This window comes from Ischnura elegans, chromosome 3, assembly GCF_921293095.1.
Source record: "Ischnura elegans chromosome 3, ioIscEleg1.1, whole genome shotgun sequence".
Classification (NCBI taxonomy): domain Eukaryota; kingdom Metazoa; phylum Arthropoda; class Insecta; order Odonata; family Coenagrionidae; genus Ischnura; species Ischnura elegans.
The window spans coordinates 78943494-78964331 of record NC_060248.1 but is presented as its reverse complement, the minus strand read 5'-3'; the positions used below and the strand labels follow the sequence as shown (position 1 = coordinate 78964331).

General features: G+C 41.0%; 1 protein-coding gene across 3 annotated transcripts in view; it reads right to left on the bottom strand.

Moving 5' to 3' along the window:
• LOC124156050 (protein neuralized) overlaps positions 1-20838 on the bottom strand; it is a 567572-nt gene that overhangs the window by 96184 nt on the left and 450550 nt on the right. The window contains exon 1 of one of the 3 annotated variants that reach the window (XM_046530348.1): positions 1613-3374. The exons of the other annotated variants lie outside the window; for them this stretch is intronic. Coding sequence (XP_046386304.1) covers positions 1613-2123 — 511 coding nt within the window. The 5' untranslated portion in view covers positions 2124-3374. Of the gene's footprint in view, positions 1-1612; positions 3375-20838 lie in introns of those variants that run through there. 3 annotated transcript variants of the gene reach the window in all.

Sequence of the window (20838 nt, the reverse complement as noted above, 5' to 3'; positions counted from 1 at the left end):
AGATACACGCCGATAAAAGGACTTTACAAAGGAATAAAACAAGCTTTTGGCCCGTGACACGATGCCAAATTTATTTACCTGGAGGATAAGAAAATTCAATCGTGAATGACAGGAAGGGGACTCAACATTTAGAACAGACATTATTTTATGTATGAGTAACTTCTAGTAGCCGATCTAAAGAAAAGCATGCTGCAAGTATACCAGAAAAAGTTCTTCGTTTATACACTCTTTCGTCTCACCCAAATATAATCAACCAATCCCGTCATTTTAGAAAAACTAAAATAACAAAAAATTCCCTCCCGGGAATCCTCACCACTGTTTAAAAGTCGCGGCTTGATAGGTAAAAGGATGCAAGTAATGCGAACATGGCTTTCAATAAGGGGAAGAGAAAAATTCTCGTATTACTTCACACTGCGTGATTACCAATAGGCACTTCCAACCACTCCTTATTTTTGAGAACACATTCTACCGAGAATTTCTCGTCGACGAATGAACGAGCTTCAACACTCTCGCCGTTTGGATATGCGAACACGATGGATATTTTTCCGAAAATAAAAAGAACATCGAGTACTAATGGTTTTTTTTTTCGCGTGCGAACGTCGAAGGAGGGAGACCTTGAATATTCTCGGCGGTTCGTTTTTTCCATCACGAGGGATCGGAGTCAGAAGGTCCTTTAGACAAAAGAGTTGCCGACACGTGGGGTCACGCAGATTGCGCCTGGATAGCACGAAACCTTTCGACGATTCCTGCGCGGGTTAGAATCGCCTCGGGTATTGAGGATAACGCGCTAGGTGAGCAGGTAGATGGATATGAGTGACTGGCTTTCAAGTTTAGCCGCGGGAGGAGCATTGATTGAGTGATGATGTGGATGTAAACATGACGATGATGGTTGCAGCAGACGCTGGTTACGTGAGCCGATAGAAGAAAACGGAACGCCGCAAAAGGACGAAACTGATATCCCCTAGAATGTACTTATCTTCCGATTCATTTTCTTATATTTCACAAGCGAGTGAGTTGTTTACTTCCTAGCGTAATCATTTTGCAAACGAAAGTAGTCACGATATCATTAAAAGTTGAGTAAAGTGTATTATCCGATTAGCTACTTCTCTAAACTCATTAATTCAGGTTTATAACCAGCTATAACAAGCCAAATATTGATTTTTTGGGAATTCATCGTATCTTATCCATTCACGTCTTTGAAAAGGGCAGAATATAGAAAACTAAGGCAGAGATCCTCCAACTAATATTGAATGTATGCTAAAATCTGCCTTAGTATCAGTAAGCGATACGTGTCGTTACATATTAAAGGACTCAATTAATGTAACGAATGCTAATAAAAATGATAATACACTTAATCAGCATCAAGTTGGTAAAAATATAGTTGTGTGCATATGAGCCTTGAAACCGTAATTATTTTAGGGTACGTTAAAACTCTTAAGCAAGGAGAGACTGTGCGAGCTTAGTTCTGGCATCAGAAGTAAACTGGATTCGACACGCACGTGAAAACAAAACGCAGCTATATAACTAACTTTCGGTTAGACAATAATCCGTTAGGTTCACATAGGCGATATGAAGGCGTTAGGCAAAGAATCTTTCATTTGAGTGTACTCACACAAGCCGAGGCGCAGACGAATCTTCTTGAGCACCTTCATCTTGGACCTTATGGGGACGAGGAGCGCCCTGGAGGCGGTCGGGGGCGGTGGAGGCGGTGGGGGCGGTGGTGGTGGCGGTGGAGGTGGTGCCACCACTGGGGGCGGTGGGTGGTGGTGGTGATGGTGGTGGTGGGGATTGGGCGCTGGGGGGCAGAAGTGGTGCGGCCGAGACACGACCCCCACGCACCCTCCGCCCCCGCCCACGAACACCGTGGTGCCGCCCCCGCCGCCGCAGCAGCAGCACTTGTGGTGGTGGCCTCCGCACGCGTGATAACCTCCGCCTCCTCCGCCCCCCCCGACGACGATCCCAACTCCGCCTCCGGGGGCCGCACCCCCCGGCACGACACCGCCGCCGCACCCTCCTTTGAGTCCCATGCAGCCGCCGGCGCCTCCGTGGCCGCCGTGTCCGCCGCCCCCGCTGTGAGGGCCTCCTCCGCCGCCGCCGCGGCTACCGACTCCCGCGACTCCCATGTTCAACTCACGGTGTCAAAGATGCAAGACGTAGCACAATCAATCCTCTCTCCCCACTGATACGACTTGGTGATAGCACTGTTCCACGAAGTTTCCCTTCCGGAACTGCTCCTAACTGGCGTCCTTCAAGGGCTTCCTACATACAATCCTTTGTAGTATGCATTACAACTGCAGATCTGCACACTCCTCTTCACAGGAACAGGATTGTAGCACCTTTCCACCAAGCTTCACTAGCTTTCTGAGTTATATTAAACCTGTGTCCTCCACAAGTTTCGGTGACCGTCGAATAAAAATTTCTGTATTTATTTTTATTTCGGACGGTAATGAACAGGCAGGAACTCCTCCAGCGTTGAGACGAGCGAAGTATCCACAGGGCACTCGCGATGCATAAAAACAAAAGTGGAGGTTTTTTTTCTCTTCACTCCTTGTTCCACTTTTGCTCATTCAAGGACGATGTGTTTCGGAGAGGTGGAAAAAAATCCGTTCTTTTTGCAGCAAGTCCCTCAAGCTCACGGACTAATTATTTCCCCTCAACTACACGGTACACAAACATAAATAGAATCAGCACCAATTATCATCGACAGCACCAGATGTATATTAGTATATAGGTAAATAAGCGCTAATATTATGACTACGCGCGGAAATACTTTACATTACAACCGAGCGTGTAGTGAGGAGCGATAAAAATATTTATAAATAAATAAAAAACTTGAAAAATAACAATGGTATGCGCTGAAAGTTTACGAAGAAACTTAGGCCTTAAAAAATACACAAAATCCACGGGATAGTTTCGTTACCGGTTGCACATTCTTTGAAGTTCTTTTTCGCCGACAAAACTGCACACACGCAGGAAAATGACTGGGGAATTGGAGGGGAGTCAGAAAAAACTGGGAAACACGAAATATTTCGCGAAACCTTTCCCGCCGCTAGTCTCTAGTCCCAGCGATAACGAAGCGATTCTCTCCTGAACACATCCTGACAATCGCTTGCATCGCACAAAGCAAAAAAAAAGTTAGAGGAAAACTTGAAAACACACGCGATAAGATTGTTCCTATAAAGGGTTTGTAATCTTGGGCGCGACGCTACCCTCCTAGTACGTTAACGCGTGTCCCGGGCCACTTGAAAACACGGGGATGTCTTCCTTACTCTTGACGGGGCGGTCCTAACCGTCCGACGCTCGCGAAGCGACTGGTCTCTCTCCTCACGGCCGACTCAGACCTTGAGGCGTCGGATGAAGCAGAAGGCTCGGCGTTTGCCCGCCGACTGACTGCCAATGGAAGCAGCTGAAGGGAAAATCCTCCTCCTCCACACAACCCGCCCCTCCACACCGCTCCCGCGTCCACCACCTTTCCCCCACACCCCACTCCTCCTCTTCCATTCCCTACCCACCCCACCGCGCCACGCGCTACTGGCGGCCCCCCCCACCCTCCTCGCTCCGTCTCGCACGCAGAACCTCCCCTTCCCACTTCCCCTATCTCCACGCACGTTTTCCCCCACCACCAACACACGCAATACATACATACATACATACATATATATATATCTGGCAGCCGGCTTGCTTCTCTCCCCTACTCTGATCGCATCTGTCCCTAACAATCCCCTCCCCCAAATCTACTTTACCCTAACTTCCTACCCCCACCCCCTGAGCTCTTAACTCCGCAACAAACCCCCTCTACCCCCACCCGAAAAAGGTTTTTTCGGGAGTTCGCTCGTCGGTGTGTTCTGGGTTGGGGGTACTCAGAGTGTGGATAGGGGTAGCAGAGAGAGAGACTCGCACAAAAAGGATAACCCCCTGTTCCCTCCCCCGGTAACTCCATTTCGGAGCCCTCCAGCTCGGTCCGTTGTGGAGTGTGCGCGGTAGAAGGCAAAGGCAACGGTGGGACTTCAAGGAGCATATCTCCGGCTAATTCCGATCCAATTTTCTACAGGAATGGGTGCAAGACACCAACGATAACCTGCTTACTAGCTCAAGAGCAAAGTACGTAAACTAGGTGCTATGTGCTGCAAGGAATGACGATAAGTTTTGCATAAAGCTAAGTCAGTGGCATGAAGGGATGAAAGCAATTGTAGGGAGAACACTGGTAAAGCACTTCCCCCTCTTTGCTTCGACCTGATTCCAACGGTTTTTTGCAAGGGTGTCGAATAAAATCTGCTTACTGGTGATTTTTGAATCGGGATTAAGAGGTTTCGGCCATGGAAGCTCAAATATACCTAACCCGTAGGTACGATATATTAACTAAAATTTTTTTGTAGTCGGCAACAAAGTTTTCCTCCCGATTGGAAATAATGGCACCTTTTCGCGGGCATACCTCTGTACATCTCATCACAGAATCAATTCCAAACAATTTCAAATTCAACAAAACAGGCAAGTGATAATGAATTGAGACTGGACGGATTATAAAAATCTAATGTGTTATATCGGTCAACTATCACTCCTATACTTCATAACGGATCTATATTTTGCCAGGTAGGTATAGCACAGATAAAGCCTGAATGAGATGACATCATGGACAGAATGGTGTTAAAGTGAGAAGATTAGTGTTTTTCAAACTTACTAGTAATAAAAAAATCTACAAACTAAGCTCCCAGAGGGCCAAGCGTTGGAATAATCAAACGCATAGCAAGCAGTAATTTCTCTCAGTATGAAAATAATTTTATTGTTATTTTATTTTTACTTTATTCTCAAACCACCGGATACAGCTCTTGTTGGCCATTTTACACCGGGGTGTTCAACAAATTTAACAAGTAAACGTAAACAAACGACCATGCCCTGGACCGGGGAATCCTACCCAGGCGGGACTCGAACCCGCGACCTCTTGTATGGCAGGCGAGAACGTAACCCCGCCGCCTCCGAGGCCGGCAAAAATTGGCCTAACATGGTCTTGAACCCAGAACCTACATATTGGAAGATGAAGAACTTGTACCTTTACAACCTCGGCTATCGAAGTACTATTGATATTCGTACAAAATCTAGCGTTCAGGTTCCCGAAATTTAAGGAGACCCAAAATTTTTTTTTCGTGCAACAAATCAATCGCCAAACGACAACGGATCACAACATATGTTAATGTATCAGGCCTGAATAAGAGTTTTTCTTAAGTTATTGAACAAATCGATGCGATAAGGGATATTGCTACAGTGCGAACCAATTATTGAGGAGAATTTTATGGACACGGTTACTGGAAACGAACTAGAACGACGTGGAGCAAATGAGATGGGACGACAGCTGATGGGTTAGAGGCTACGCTTTGGTAGACCGAAAAGATGTTTGTGTAAACACAGGAAGGACATAAAACAGCTGTAGTGTATTTATACAGAGGCATCACGCTTAGAGACGTTTAATATATTTGAGATTACTGCATATATATCATTATTTAGTTGAAATCTAGGGAAAACATTTATGACACCTATACCAGGACAAGATATTCGATTTTACCACAGGGTCGATTGGTAGATCACTGCCATAGTTCCGATAGCCCGTAAGCACTATAAGATGGTGTAAAACCTATCAGGTCTAGAAATGCTTGGAAAAATAGACTCACCTAGTGATTACACCCGAAGTCAGTATTCACATGTTTCTTTATCCTATCCATTCCATGTCTGTGAAGCGTAACGTGTACACGCAGAAGATTAGAACAGAAAGGAACTAGAACGAAATTCTATGACTGGAGGGGAATAGGGTTATAATCTATTATTATTCAGATCGGAAAGCAATTATTAGCTAAGCTTGATAAAGGAAGAAGTTCGAATAGTTACTGAGGATAGTTTGAATAGGGAGGAGATCGGGGAGGTAACTTATATTTATTTGTTGTATGTGTAATACCCCTATGAGCGTCAATTTCACATTCAGTTGTGGTGAGCTAAAGAGAAAAAAAGGTTAAACAAATTAGAAGGTGAACAATAAGTGTAGGGGGTAGGCAGCTCCAATCCTTGGATTCCAGTCACACTTCGATAATCTCAACTACAAAGAGTCCGAAGACTTCCACCCCATTTGCACCCTGAACGCTTCGATCAGAAGCACAACGCCTTATCCACCGGGGGCCACCTCGCTCAACATCCACAAAGATTATCAAAACATAACAAAAAAATAACACAGCTTCATCTATCTATTCCCAAGAGCCATTGTTTTTCGCCACAGTTTGATATAAGTCTTCAAACATTCCACCATTGAGTGGACCGCAAACCACAGGAAGTAGTATCTAGGGGAAGTCGCTGCGGCGCGGTATTATTTGAAGGGTTTTCTGAGGGGGCGTTGGGGAAGTTGGTTGCTCCCGCGTGCAGACAGGGGTTGTGGATCGTTAAGTGAAGCGGAGAGACTTGAAATGCACCCGTGGGGATGTTTCGACGTCTGATGTGAAAATGGTTGGTGGTGGGGGACGGAGGAAGGGTACTCAAATGGTTAACAAGGAAAACAAGAAGACATGAAGTGCGTTGAGGGTTAAAACGAATAAACGAATTGAGAAGGATGCATCGCACTCAACGGACTGTAAGGTTTGCAACGAAAAACACAAGTGCCACTTTCCTTTTTAAACCCTGTCAGAATCAGTCAATGAGTATTTGAAAATTAAGTCTCACGAAACCATAATCATGGACGATGTGTTTCATTTTTTTTCAAAATTAATGTTCAAAAAATTAATGTGGATCTTGACCATAGAGTATAAAGTGCATACATCTTTTTATTTTACTTAAGTCCTGTTTAAAGGGCTATATATAATTAACTCTCGATCGACGTTACAACAAATTTCTTACCTTCTTCATGGCTGATGATTATAATCAAGAAATTTGGAAAAATGAATCTTTGACATTTTAAACAGAAATATAGCTAAAGTTAAAATTCTAAGTCCTGACAAATCAATTAATTTGACAAAGCGCAGACCGAGAATAAAATGAATATAATTATTTGACTAAACACTTATGAAAATTAAAACAGACACATTTATAAATACCTATAAAGTTCGGGAAGTGCAGATAAACTGAACTTCTAATTGATGCCCCTAAAAAACCTATGCTAAAATCGATTACGTAAGTCAGTTAGGCCCAAGTAATATGCAATGAGGAGGAGAATAAAATTATTCTGGATAAAGGACGAAATGTTCTTCAAATTCTGCAAAATATGAGCATCCATATGGAAATTCGCGATTCGCGGTTGAAACTGAGACAATAGAGATTAAGATAAATAATATTTTATTACTAATATTTCATCCAAATATTAAACGTAACATTTCATTTTTCTCCAAACCTAAATTTCTGAATGCAGATTTGAGTTGGAGTGTATGGCGTCCATATCTATCAGCGTCTGGTTCTCCCTAATGACGTAGATATTTGATGAAAAAATTATGAGTAAGCTCCAAGTAAATGCTCATAAAATGATGACTATCATTCAGGTAGTAGTTTTTGGAATAAGAAGTGAATTTTATACCATTCTATTGCCATGCAAGGAAGATGTACTAGGTTAATGAAGTATTCGTTCCACTGGGCTTTATATAATTGGATGCAGCAGGAACCACATTGCATCAACCCGATAAGACTTTCATTTGCATGCACCAAAAAAAACTCTCATCCTCTTTCTTTTTCATTGCCTCTTTTCTGAGGATAAGATATGCAACATCCATGTACCCACTCGTCTTCAAGGATCGATGGAAAGTTACGGAACGAGACGCAAAACGCGAATGTGGAACAAATTGATTTCTTGAGGAATTATCGAAATTGTGCCACTCATAAAACATGAAGGAGGGGTCGGGAGGGGAAAATGATGGGAGAGGGATAAAAAAACGGGGGAAATGGTGCCAGTAGAGCTTCAGAAGGTTGTATCAAGGATTCTGAGACCGAAAAAGGAGAAATTCTGTAGAGACATCTGTACTGAATGAGTAAGCACTCCCACAATAAGGACTCTTTCTGTGTCGTACCGCAGAAAATGGATTATCGATTGGAGGAACATGGATCACTGGTGACGTGGAATCATTCGTAAGCCTTATTTAAGGGTTTTCTCCGTTTAGGCCTTTTACTATGCCAACTTCGTATAACACGACAGTTTGACTATCTTGAACTCCTCATGATTTTAGACTTCTTAGGCTGTGATGGTGGGACCATATTTGGCCCCCGCAACTCGCCTCCAAGAGATGAATTCACAGTAAAATAATTACTCCTGGCGGTAAAAAATGGCTATGTAAATGACTCACGTCTTAGAAAACCAAATGGTCGGAGGAAGCCACGGGTTTTCTGCATGGACTACAATTATGGAAAACAATAGTACATGACTTTCATTTTACGAGGGGGCCTTTTTAATCTCTCCGCCTGAGGGAGGGAGGTTGGGAACTGACTTAGATGGCCATTAAAGTGCCCAGTATTAGTGTGTATCTGTTATGTCTCCCAACCCGAACGGTATAACACGCAAAGCGGTGGGACATTTAAGAACGCGTACTCCCTCGGGCTATTGTTCAGCGCCGGACGTCGTGGTCTCTTCCCCTACCGCGCGATTAGGAAAACAGACACTGCAGAGCGAGCAGGGAGTGGTAGAGTTACCGAACTCCGGAAGACTGCTATTGCTCACGGAAGACTCCACCGGACGCCTTCGTTCAACGAGCCCTCTCGAAGGTGAGTTGTGGGTGAGACTTAAGACTGAGACACTTGTCTGACTCATTGTTGTTGAATCAATTGGTGGAGTCCTGACGATGTCAACGTTTGCCCTCGAGGCTCTATACCAAGTAGACTATAAAGGGTGGAGAAAATTTGTGTCACAAAATTTTAACCCTGGATAGTTGATGCCAGGAGGAACCAAAATTGCTACTGATGCTTGGTTACAGTCACATAGTCTCCGCGCCGAGGGCGCGTATACTTGAGGTGTACCGGTGAGTCAAATAACTCACCCTAACCAGCCAGTTAATAAAAGTAATGAAAAAAATGGCGCATGTGTACGGTTTCACAACGCACCATTTTTAAACTACAGAAAAATTTGGTGAAGCGCTCCGATTGGTCGCGAGTTTGTGCTGTTGCCGGATGCTCTGGATAACTCGTGACTTCGAATGCTTTGCCTGCTGGAGATCGCGATGTATCAAAGGCATCCGGCAACAGGACAAGCTCGCGGCCAATCAGAGCGCTTCGCTCAAAGTTTCTGTAGTTTACAAATGGTACGTTTTCGATCTAAACGTCATCAGTAATTTTGGTTCCTCCTGGCATAAGCTATCCAAGGCTTAAATTTAGTGACACAATTTTTCTCCACCCTGTAAAGAGGAAGCCTCGCTTGGACCGGTAGAAGCTAGATTTATGTTGCCTGCTGAAAGCCAAACGCTCTGCCAACTACGTATTCACCCTCCCCTAATAAGGAATAACACGCAATTTAAATGGGCTATCTCTGGTAACTATAAATGTGAGTGCGGTAAGTACTTTTGAATTGCGTAAATTTTCGCACTTCAGTCCAGCGATTGAACATCCATCGCCCAAATCGCAACATAATATGAAATTTTAAGAAAAAATGTTATTTCTCATTTCACTTACAAGGGTAACTATCTTATGGCTCAGTACCACACAACTATGATCGCCGCACACTTTGTATGGGATAAGCTGAAGCCTAAATTATTCAAAAGAATTCTCATGGGCGACTGTGAAGAGGGAATGTTTTCTAAAAAGTGTAGTGCTTAAAAATAAAGTCATCAACCACAATATTTTCAGTGAACATACGTAAAAATCTTTGCAGAAATACTGAAACAATTGTTCACGCTCTCATTTAATTTTACTTAAGCATTTTTCGATTAAAAATACTTGAAACAATTCTACTATCCATGACTCATTGTTACCAATAGTTTTTCTATTCCATTAAATAATCGCTAGTATCCACCCAAACTTGCCGTAGCAATCCTTGGTATTGGTAAGATTGGTATGATGCAGCTCTTTACTAAATTCCCCGATAAATTAATCTTTTTACACATACCTTTATCTTCTCTTTCACATCCTTCTTTACCTCTTCCATGTATTTTCTTCGTGGTCTTCACCCACTCATTTCCCTTCTTGTCTCGATTATTTTAACTCTCTCATTTTCCGTCTAACCCTTGCATGTATGAACCAAGTCCAAATTAAGAGATAAACAAGGCAAGGCTATTTAAGGAAATACATTTAATTTTTGACGAGGACTTTAATTGGGGGAAAAATTTGAATTGATTTGGTGCGAGCATGTCTCAAAATGTTTTTCTCTTTAAACGTTATATCTTCCTCCTACACATGGAAAGACTAGCAAAAGAAGCCTGTTATGGTTTCCTTGAGAGCTCGTCTCCTGGATGAGTCATGACATCATCATAACTTCCGATCACCAGCAAGCTCCAAATGATGCGCATATTATGCCTTTTTCCGTTTATCAATGCCATTTAAATCCACTGAATGAAACTAAATTATACAGGCAGTCATTATGCAATAAGGCATAAAACGCGGAGTATATAGCAGTTAATTCGGCGGCCCATATAAGGAAGAGGAAATGCTGCTTCGCTCGCAATTGTCTTGTTGATCATGCTTGCACAGCAATTTCTCACTTTCTCTGGAACCGGTTTTACTGAATCATTCCAAATACATTCGAGGCCACGGAGGAAGGAAAGTTAAGGGACTTATCCCAGCTAAGGATATGCTCGCACGCGAGTTATTTTGAGAGGTACAAGTGGTCCTTATCATCCGGTGAGAAGTACACATTTAATTGGGTAACCTCAGTAATGACACCCTTGAAGCTTGAATCCGACTTATATTTATAGATGATAACATAACTGTCACCACGCTCGGTGCTATATTTGATTAGCGAAGTTTTAACCTTGAACTTTTAATAAATTAGGACTGATGAGTGCACATTCAATGCTAGACAGTAGGGTTGTACACGAAGAAAAGAGGTATGGCTTACATGGACAATAGCACATAATGAATAGTATTCGGGGCTACCAGAGTAACATGAAAAATATGTTTTAAAGTGGATGTAAACACAATAAATACATTATTGAAGTCCCCTCTTCTATTTTTGAAGGCCTCTACTTGGTTTTACGGTGCGAAATATGCAACCACGCTGGTTTTGAAAGTAAAAGTTTGAAGTCTAGCTGCTGTTTAATTTATCACGCAATCAAGCCAATATTTTTTTATCTGTAGAAATATAGTGCCTTTGTTGCGTACCAATACGCGTAGGCAAAGCCAGTTTTTCATTAAGATCACCTTTTGAATAGGACCTTTACCACATAGCGTCATTTTTGACCAAAATATGTCAGATCCTAGTGAAACTAATTTGGCGTAAGTCACAGTATAGGTATCATGAGATTCAATTTTATAACTGACTTTCAGGATTCGCATCACTCCCGACCGGTATTTTATTTTAGTGTCCTATGACTTTTTAAAAACTTATTCTATCAGCTTCAAAAACTTAGGGATACATAAATTAGACCCTTGCTTGCGGTTTAATGCGAAAGTTTTACCTTAGTATTATCTCAAAAGTTGTTTTAAAAAATATTTGAGATCGAGGCAATTGTTAACTAAGGTCAGCGGATATATGGGGGGGGGGGGGGCTGAGGGGGCTATAGCCCCCCTTTTTGGGTACTTGGGTACACTCGATAGAATGATGATTTTTTCCGACCCCACTACTTTCTAACGGAACTTCTCATGTGGACGCAAGCCTGCTGGTAGGCTCCATCGATTGATGTAGGTATACCCGTAAGGTAGGTAAGGTGCCACGCCGATACGGCATCTCTCTTCGGCTTGATCCTCATTTTTCCTCACTGAGGCCATTGAAACTAGACGGCTTCACAAAGGAATCGCGTGCGAAAGCCATTCCATCAAAACCGAAATGGATTTAACGCACGGGCAAAGCGGCCCTCCGATTGGATTCCCAGGAAGATCCTCTCCGGAGGGAGGTAGGAAGGAAGAAAGAGATGGAAGGCTACATAAAAAATACTAAGATTGAGAGACGGAAAGGGAGGTTGAAAAGGATTCTCCAAAGGAATTCAATCGAAAAAGAAAAACTCCTCTTCCACGGCGAACGGTTTCTTATGATAGTTATGCTCCTTCCTTTATCCCTCCTACTCTTTCTATCTCGCAAATCCTCCTAAATGCGTCCCGAAAGGATGAAGGAGGGGAGAAAAGATCCCTCCTCGAGATAATTCGACACGTCCGAATTATGAGTCGCGCCTGCGAGGCTTATACCGAGAGCTTGGAGAGTTGCAGGAAAGTTAGTTCAGAGTCCGCGAGTATTTTACGAGGGCTGCGGACGGACCGAGATTTCGTGCGATGCTCGTAAAATGTCAGTGGAGGAAACGTGGGAGAAATACGATTCTTTCTTTCGCAAAAAATGGGCGAAAAAAATATACATCTACGACTAAATTCTTCGTCTAACTTGTATCATCATCGGGAGTTTGACTCGGGTGATGGTGCACCAATGTTGAATTTTATCAAGAGTAATTTTTTGCAGGTTGGTATTTGTATGAATTGACAACAGATTTTTCAGAAATGCATTGGGAGTCGCTCAAGTCCGACGACTACATACTAGATAGCTTCAGCAATTAAGAATATACATCCTTCAGTGCGACTTATTATGAGAGGATATTATTTTGATACTATTCAACTAGGTCCAAAACATTTTATATGCCGGCCTCGGCTACAGCGGGGTTAGTCCTTGTTTGCCATAGGTACAAGAGGTCGCGGGTTCGAGTCCCTCCTTGGTAGGGTGCCCCTATCTTGGGCATGTATGAACGCGTGCGTTAATTTTTTAACTTAAAAACCCCGATGTAAAAGGCGAATGCATGGATGTATCCGGTGTTACAAAAATAAATAAATATGATAAAACAAGATGTTACCTAAAAAAAGAAATTGCCATACTGAAAGGCAGAGTGACATTTTACTATGAGCGATAACGGTGTACCATAAATGAAAACGCATTCAATGTCCTGAAAATACATTCCTGATATTGTAAAAATATTGAAATTTTCGCTTCGGGATTATTATCGCTTTATCTAAGGGTAGAGCTGGGGTAAAAGGAATCCTAGTATCGGCATGAACATGCTCTTAAAGTAAACCGCCATGGGTTGCGCGGTAAAACGTCCCGTCCGATAGAGCGAGTGCTATAACTTGAAGTGCCCTCCAAAGAGGTAATCATCAAATATCATTTGAAAATCTCCAGTATGTGAACCCGAGCCCACGGGGTGGGAGGCTAAAGCACCAAATATCACACCATCCCATCCTATCCCATCAGAAAAATTTAACTAGAATTTCATGAGTGAATGTAAAGGATTTCATTTTAATTTATGTGCTCCCTTATTGCTCATGATAAAAATCACTCCACCTATCTGTACGGCGATTTATTTTAATTTTTTTATACTTATATGTTTCATTTATGTTATATCATTTGCTTTGGACAGTGAATTGTTCCAAAATAATATCTTCTGAAAATGAAGTACGTATATTCTTGAATAATCTGAGCTTTCTCCGGTGAATAGCATGGATGAAATCTTCTTGGGTTTCCAACCGGGTCAGGGTTTGCATGGTGTAGACCGACGCGACGTTTCGTTGAGAGACTTTCCCAACATCCTCATGGCTGATGATCAGGCGCCAGGGCACACCATGCATACCCTGACCCGCTTGGAAACCCGAGAAGCTTTCATCCATGCTATTCACCGGAGAAAGCTCAGATTCTTTAATAATATACGTACTTTATTTTCAGAGGATATTATTTTGGAACAATTCAGGGATCAGCCCGGGGGATGTTGGGAAAGTCTTTCAACGAAACGTCGGCCTACACCATTCAGATCCTGACCCGATTGAAAACCCGAGAAGCTTTCATCCACGTATATTCTTAATTGCTGAATCGATCTAAGTCCAGTGTGTAGTCTCCCGACTCCAACTGCTCCCAGCATAACCCTGTGAAGCTGAGCAGCACAATCTGTACGTCCATGGCAATTCTTCTTCATTGCCCTCAATCCAGTCATAATAGGATTGACAAAAGTAAAATAACGGGTAAGTCATCACACTTATCCCTATCTTCATATTGTTTCTAATGCCATTTGTCAGTACGTCATTTTAATAGTTCACACTAGCTCTCCACTGCAGCACAGAAAATAATCAGGCCGCTTCTAACGCGCAGGAAGAATGCAAGCATAGCAACCACGGCAGAATACAAAACATCCATTTTGCATTCTTCAAAAAAATATCGAGTCATGGGCACTCGAGGAGCGGCTATATTTGAGCAACTGCGATATTTACGCTTCACTTACGTTAACGACTTGTGTCGTAGTGTTTATTGCCTCACTCGGGCGGTCATATCCACTGGTGTTGAAACTTTAGGATATCGATTCACTGTAGATTAAATTTATACAGTTTTGCAAGCAAGAAATGGCGTATTGTAAATATCTGGATTAAATATCTGTGGGCTGCCATGAAAAACAGCTACAACCTCCAGAAAATCAAAGTGAATTTCCTTTATTTTACCTTTTTCTAATGCGGTTTAAGATATGGCAAAAACACAATTACGTCAATACCCGATATATGACTTTCAATCTAATTTTAACGGATCTCAAGATAATGGAGTTTATTTAAATTATGATTTAACCGACTTGATTATATAAGATTATGACTACAGGAATAGAAATGGCGGTAAGGGTGGGAGAAACCGCCTGTACAAAGATAAAATAAAACGAATTTACCTCGGTTTTCTTGAAGTTCCAGCTATTTTTCATAGCAGACCACCGTATCTAATCCAATACGCCATTTCTTGCTTGCAAAACTGGATCACTTTCATCTCCTTTGGCCAGGGAAGCCACGCACGACTCCCTCATATGCAATGATCAAATAGCCCCAGTAAAATATGATTTTGGCGGTTCAACATGTGGAATAAACTTTATTCGAACATTATATAAAATAGGAAATTAATAATAGCGACGGAACAACATTTTACGTGAAATAAGAGTCTTTTCAACCTTCCCCACTCTTCACCTATCTTTAGCTCCCCTTATTCCTCCGTAGACAAGTCTTCTTTATTAGTTCCTATTAACTCCCCAGACGACCATCATTTTCAGGGAATTTTTCTGCAATTACGCCATGCTAAATAAAAACTAGAGGTAAAAAAAGAAATACATGGGAGAAGAAGGGCAAGGTGAAACATTAACCGCAATACCTATGTCCTTGAAACCATTTTAAAGTGAAGCTACTTTCCAATAGCCTTCATGAGTCAGACGCATATGCGTAATTTTTCTATTACACAAACCTGCAAACAACGCATTCACGATGAAGGGGAAATTGTGACGCCTGGTTGGCTTTTTGATGCGACTAATGGGAAAAAACAGGAAGCATTAGATCGTCTAAATCAAGGTACGACTGTGGGACTTGAAAGTTGTCAAGGAAAATTTCCATTCCTGAAAGGCTTCAATTAAGAAGTAAATGAAGAAACTTAAAAAAATTATCTCAAATACAGCATGAAGATATTTACCCACTTGACATCTCGTCATACTTTTGCGACACACTTAAAGCGATTGGACGCTCTCCAAAAGAAGTTGACGGGGAGTACCCGCTAAGAGACGTTCCGCAAACGACGAAATCAAGAAGATATCGCGCAGGTTGCCTCCGGCTAATCCTGCTACACTCCAGCAATCTGTACACTGATGTGATCTCGCCCAGTCCGGATAAGTAGAATTGACTCATATCATACGATAATTTACGTTCGTGTTAAACGCAAAGCTATATTTAGAGTTCGGACAACGAACTCTCCATGCGGTTTACACAGCGCATATACTGTCTTTTCTTTTAGACACGCACTGTTGCAAATAAAGTGTTGTAGAGTACAAAGTGAATATTTATAATTCAAATTAAATTTATGATGGCTACCACTGCCATAGTCAACGGATTTCATATGCGTTCTTACTTTAATATATCCTCAGTCAATGCTTCTAGGCAGAAATTCGTTCAGAATGGTGAGGTTAGTGTTCACCTCTGAACTCCGAGTGATTACGGATAAGCAAGAGCACTTGTAGTTGACTGCGCAACTACCAAAAGCCGAAGTCAATATTGAGAGACCCAGCATAGTTTTTGATTTGGAAAACAAAAGAGTTCTTTAGTTGAATACTTATGAATAGATTTATTCAAATACTGATTGTTCTCGTTCTTCAATAGTGTTAATTTCAACGGAAATAATACCTTTAGTCGAAATGAAAATCATGAAAATAGAAACCATGGAAAACTCATAAAGAAAAGCAGAATTTAAATCTTCTTCGCACCATAATATCTGAATGAATCGCTTACCACAGTTATATCTGCGCTAATTGAATATATTGTTCCGTAAATACATAGCCAATGATGTGTTCGAAAATAGGATGGTAATGCTTTTCTCACCTTATTAATCTCCCATTAAGATAAAGGTATATTAATAGTAATATTTTACACTAATATTTATATGAAATTGACTGAAAATCTAATAGACTGCAAATAATATCAAGTGTAGCGTCCTCATATCTCTCACTCATTCAGCAATGCCGACCATGGACAACGGCTAATATCGTTATTATGAATTAAGACTTCCTTGGTGCGATACAGTAAACGAACCATAAACATTACAAACGGTATTTATTGCAAAATGGCGAAAAGGTAATTTTCGACAGGTGGAGTGATTTTTGTCGATCTTTGAAAAAGCAGACGTTTCATGTTAAGCAAGAAATTTTAATTCTGAAGTGAACTATATGTTCTCAACACTTTATGATGCTCTCTTATTCTTATGTGGTTACAATTTTTCCTTACAAGCCCTGACGGTACGATGGGTTACATTCCAACATATCGCGTAGTCATGCATTAAGGAGTTCTTGCCTGACTTATCCTCGATATTTAAATTTTTCCATACGGCTATTGCTCCGAAATTATAAACTCAAAAAAAGCGAATGATCCTGATGAGTAAATATTTTGATAAATTATAGTTAAGTATGGTACATACCTTCATTTTTGACACTATTCGCAGTACGACAATTCCCAATAAATTCATAAATAAAGTATCGCATTTTGAAATTTTATAACATGGACGACGATTTTTCCAGTTTGCATCTTTACAACCTACGACCAAAAAGATACCGTGAGTAGTTTGTACTTACATGTTTAAAATAATTTTAAATCAATGAAACATTTACCCAAATTTGCCAATCTTTGTGAATATTTCTACTAGGAAGTTATTTAATTTCTCGTTTTTTCTGACATTTGGCAAAGTTAACATATTAATCCTAAAATTAAGTGAAGATTAAGTTGAAGAAATGAAAAAAATTATGGCGGAAAAATAAATTTAAAAAAATTATGATTAAAGGACATTTATCACCGGTGAAGTATTTCAAAATCAATTACCAAGATAAAATATTTGCATGAATTACAATTATATTTATGCTTTCGTTGAAAAATTTGTAGAAATATTTATGCACTCAATTCCGAAATTCGGAGGCGTGCAATGAGAGAAAGCATAATTTCTGCTAGAAATTAACAAAACTTCCGTTCGTTTGAATAGAATACTTCCAGTTTCTATTGTCAAATAATATTTTGTTCATTTCGAAAAAATTAAATGTTTTCCAATCACTAAGTTGAAGGCGCTCAATTCGCGGTTGCAAGTCAGGAATAATAGGGAATGTAAAAAGAAGAGGAAAAAAAAGAAATTCCAACTTCGAATCGGGAGAAAAAAATACTCGGTCTGGTGAAAAATCTCATCCTATCCCCGCATCCATAAATGAACACTACAGGATGGTAAGCCATCTAACCAAGGAGATACTTCCATGCAAAGCATCAGCGCGATCCCCATAAACCTCACTTCACGAGCATAAATGCTTTTCTGCGTCACCGGGAAGCATCCGCTATAAAATACCCCCAAAACTACGTCAGCACAATTTTTCAACCGTTATGACGCGACTTCAAAACAAGGACCTGGGTCGAACGGCGATGAAGTATCACACGACTCTTCAGGAAAACAACTTCCAGGCCATTCGGTGAGGCAAACAACGCTGACGGCGAGTCGAAGTGAGGAAACGAAGAGGAAAAATGAGGGGCAGCAAACATATTTACCAGTCGAGGCAAAACTTATCATAGAAATGAAAGGGTAATGGATGGTTATGGACTTTATTTTATCAATTAAATTTATTTCATAACCCTGAAGAAGGTATAAAAGTGTACCGAAACGTTGGCAAAAATTATTGAAAACCAATACTCCAGCACACCAGTCAACGTTAAAAATTAATGCCAAGGAAAAGAAATAAAACTCCGTTTATGAAAACAATATTGTGAAAGAGGCATACAATTATATGATTTTTACCATTAAGAGGACTCATCACTAAAGCTCGATCACTCTTTTTTTGCGATGAATTTGTTGTTCAATTGTTGAGCTAATATCTTAAAAATTTTCGGGGAATATAGGGTAGATAATTTTGAAAATTTTCCTGTATCTGGATTTCGATACTTTTATCTCATTGTCAGTATTTTCTCCGATTAACAACTTTCACGTTTGATACATACATATGCAAATGTTTCCAAGGTATACGTATCATTTGCATGCACCTACCCAGAAAATTTGAAAATGAAAGTGTGAGATTAAAATGTATAATGGCTCACCAAAAAAGGCCTGTTAATAGGGTGTAATCCATCATTTTAGCAACAAACATTGTCAAGACTTGTCAAATATATTATTAGCTGTCATTATTTATCGATTTACGGAATTTTTATTGAATTTTCTACTCATATTGCCAATATTCCAATTCACTTGGCTACCTGGCTAACTGAAAAATAGAATTAAAATGTTCTTCTGGGAGCAATAACGAATTTGATATTCATTTCATTCTACCGAAAGCCCCCTCTGAATGGGTATTAAAAATCGTCTTTCTTCATTAATTGCCCCAACTAATGACAATACCCAATAAATTACGTTATCTCCATAATGTCAGTTACTTTGAGTGAGCCTAAAATATTGCAAAATTAGGGAAAACTACCAAAGGTGTGAAATGAAATAATTTTCAAAGGAAATTCGTTTAAATAAATATTGACTTTGACCGGTAAGTAGCAAAGTAATCAAGTATTTGTAAATTTGATAATTTTAGCACGCAATATTATGCGTTAAAAACTTACTTTTCAAGTAACATGTATCTCAAACAAATTGAGCTGTGGTTGCATTCAAGTAGTTGTTACAACATAAATACGACAGCCAATGTCGATGAAACTTTTTACATATACCAAATGAAAACTAATGATGTTTCCTCCATTCATGGAAGCATTTCATTTTCTTCATTGTCTCTACCACACTCGTTTTCAATAATTCCCGATGCACTTAAAAATCAGCCCACTCCTTCCGCACTTCCGCGGGGAGCGGTTCAGAGCGTTGAGTGGAGAGAATGGAACAATTCCGTGAAATAATAAAAGGAAGTGTGGCTATTGGGTCGGCGAAAGAATTTGCCCGGCGGAGAGAAAGATGCTTTTATTTTTGTTTTTGTACTCGAGAGAGAGGGTTGTGGGGGAGTATAGCGTCCCTTTTTTCCGGCACACTGTTCCCCCACAGAGGGAAGAGTTCCACCATATTCCGAAAACGCGTGTTGCGTGCCCTCTCTCTCTCTCGCGTCTGTGTGAGTGTTTGGTTGCTTGAGGGGGTCGCACGTGTCGTCGTCGCGGAGCGCATTCGTCTTTTATTTTTTCCCGTTTTACGTCTCTCTCTATCCACCCCATTCTCGTGGCCCGTAGTCAGTGGAGCGAGGAGGCGACGCGGGTGTCGCGGACGAAAGGATATCCAACCGTGCTCTCCACGCTTCGTGACTGTCCCTCACCGTCTTACTTCAACAGTTACTTGGAGAATTGGTGGTGATGGAGGAAGGAGTAGGTCATGATCATCATCATTACCACTAGTTTAAAATCCTAAGATTTGTTTGACGCAGCTCTCCACTCAATTCTTCAATCAGGTAATCTTTACACACCTACGATGCAGGACGGGAATATATAAAGAAAAAGAGTAACGAAGTTGTCGTGTTGCCCTTCACCAAAACATCAACGCCGTCTACATCTATCTAAAGAGGACGAATCACTCGCGATGGACTAGTATTTTTTAAATCACGTATAACTTGTGTAAAATTTAAGTTAATTATCATCACCCCAGGTCAACGATACAAAAATTTGCGTGAAGCAGCTCTCCACTCAATTCTCAAAATCAGCTAATCTTTTCACCCATACTTATTTCTTCTCTTTCACATTCATCTTTAACTATTCCACATATTTCATGCGAAGTCTTTCTTTTCCGTTCTTGCCATCTACTTTCCCCTCGACGATTGTCTTAATTAGGCCATCATGTCTCAGGATACGGTCTCCAAGGTTGTTCCGTCTTCTTGTCAAGGCTTTTATGAGGCTTTTCTTCTCTCCTACTCCTCTTAAGACTTCCTCATTACTTACTCGGTCGCATCATTATCATCAACAGTAAAAATATCCGAAGATTGGTCCGACACAGCTCTCCAATTCGCTCACGCGTCAGCTAACCTTTTCATATCTACGCATTCCTTCTAAAACATCATCATTACTAGGGATCGCGTTCGTAAGGTGGCTAAATGTGGTGGCTTCTTAGCGTGTGAGTCAAGACTTAAATCCCGGTGGTGATGGAGACTTTTAAAAGACCGCCCGATCTTTGCATTAATGTTGCGTGAGGGGCATCTGAAGTGCAGCACTCCGTCCGTCGGATGGGACGTTAAGCTGTGGTCCCCTTGGCGCCTATCGATAAAAGCAGATTAA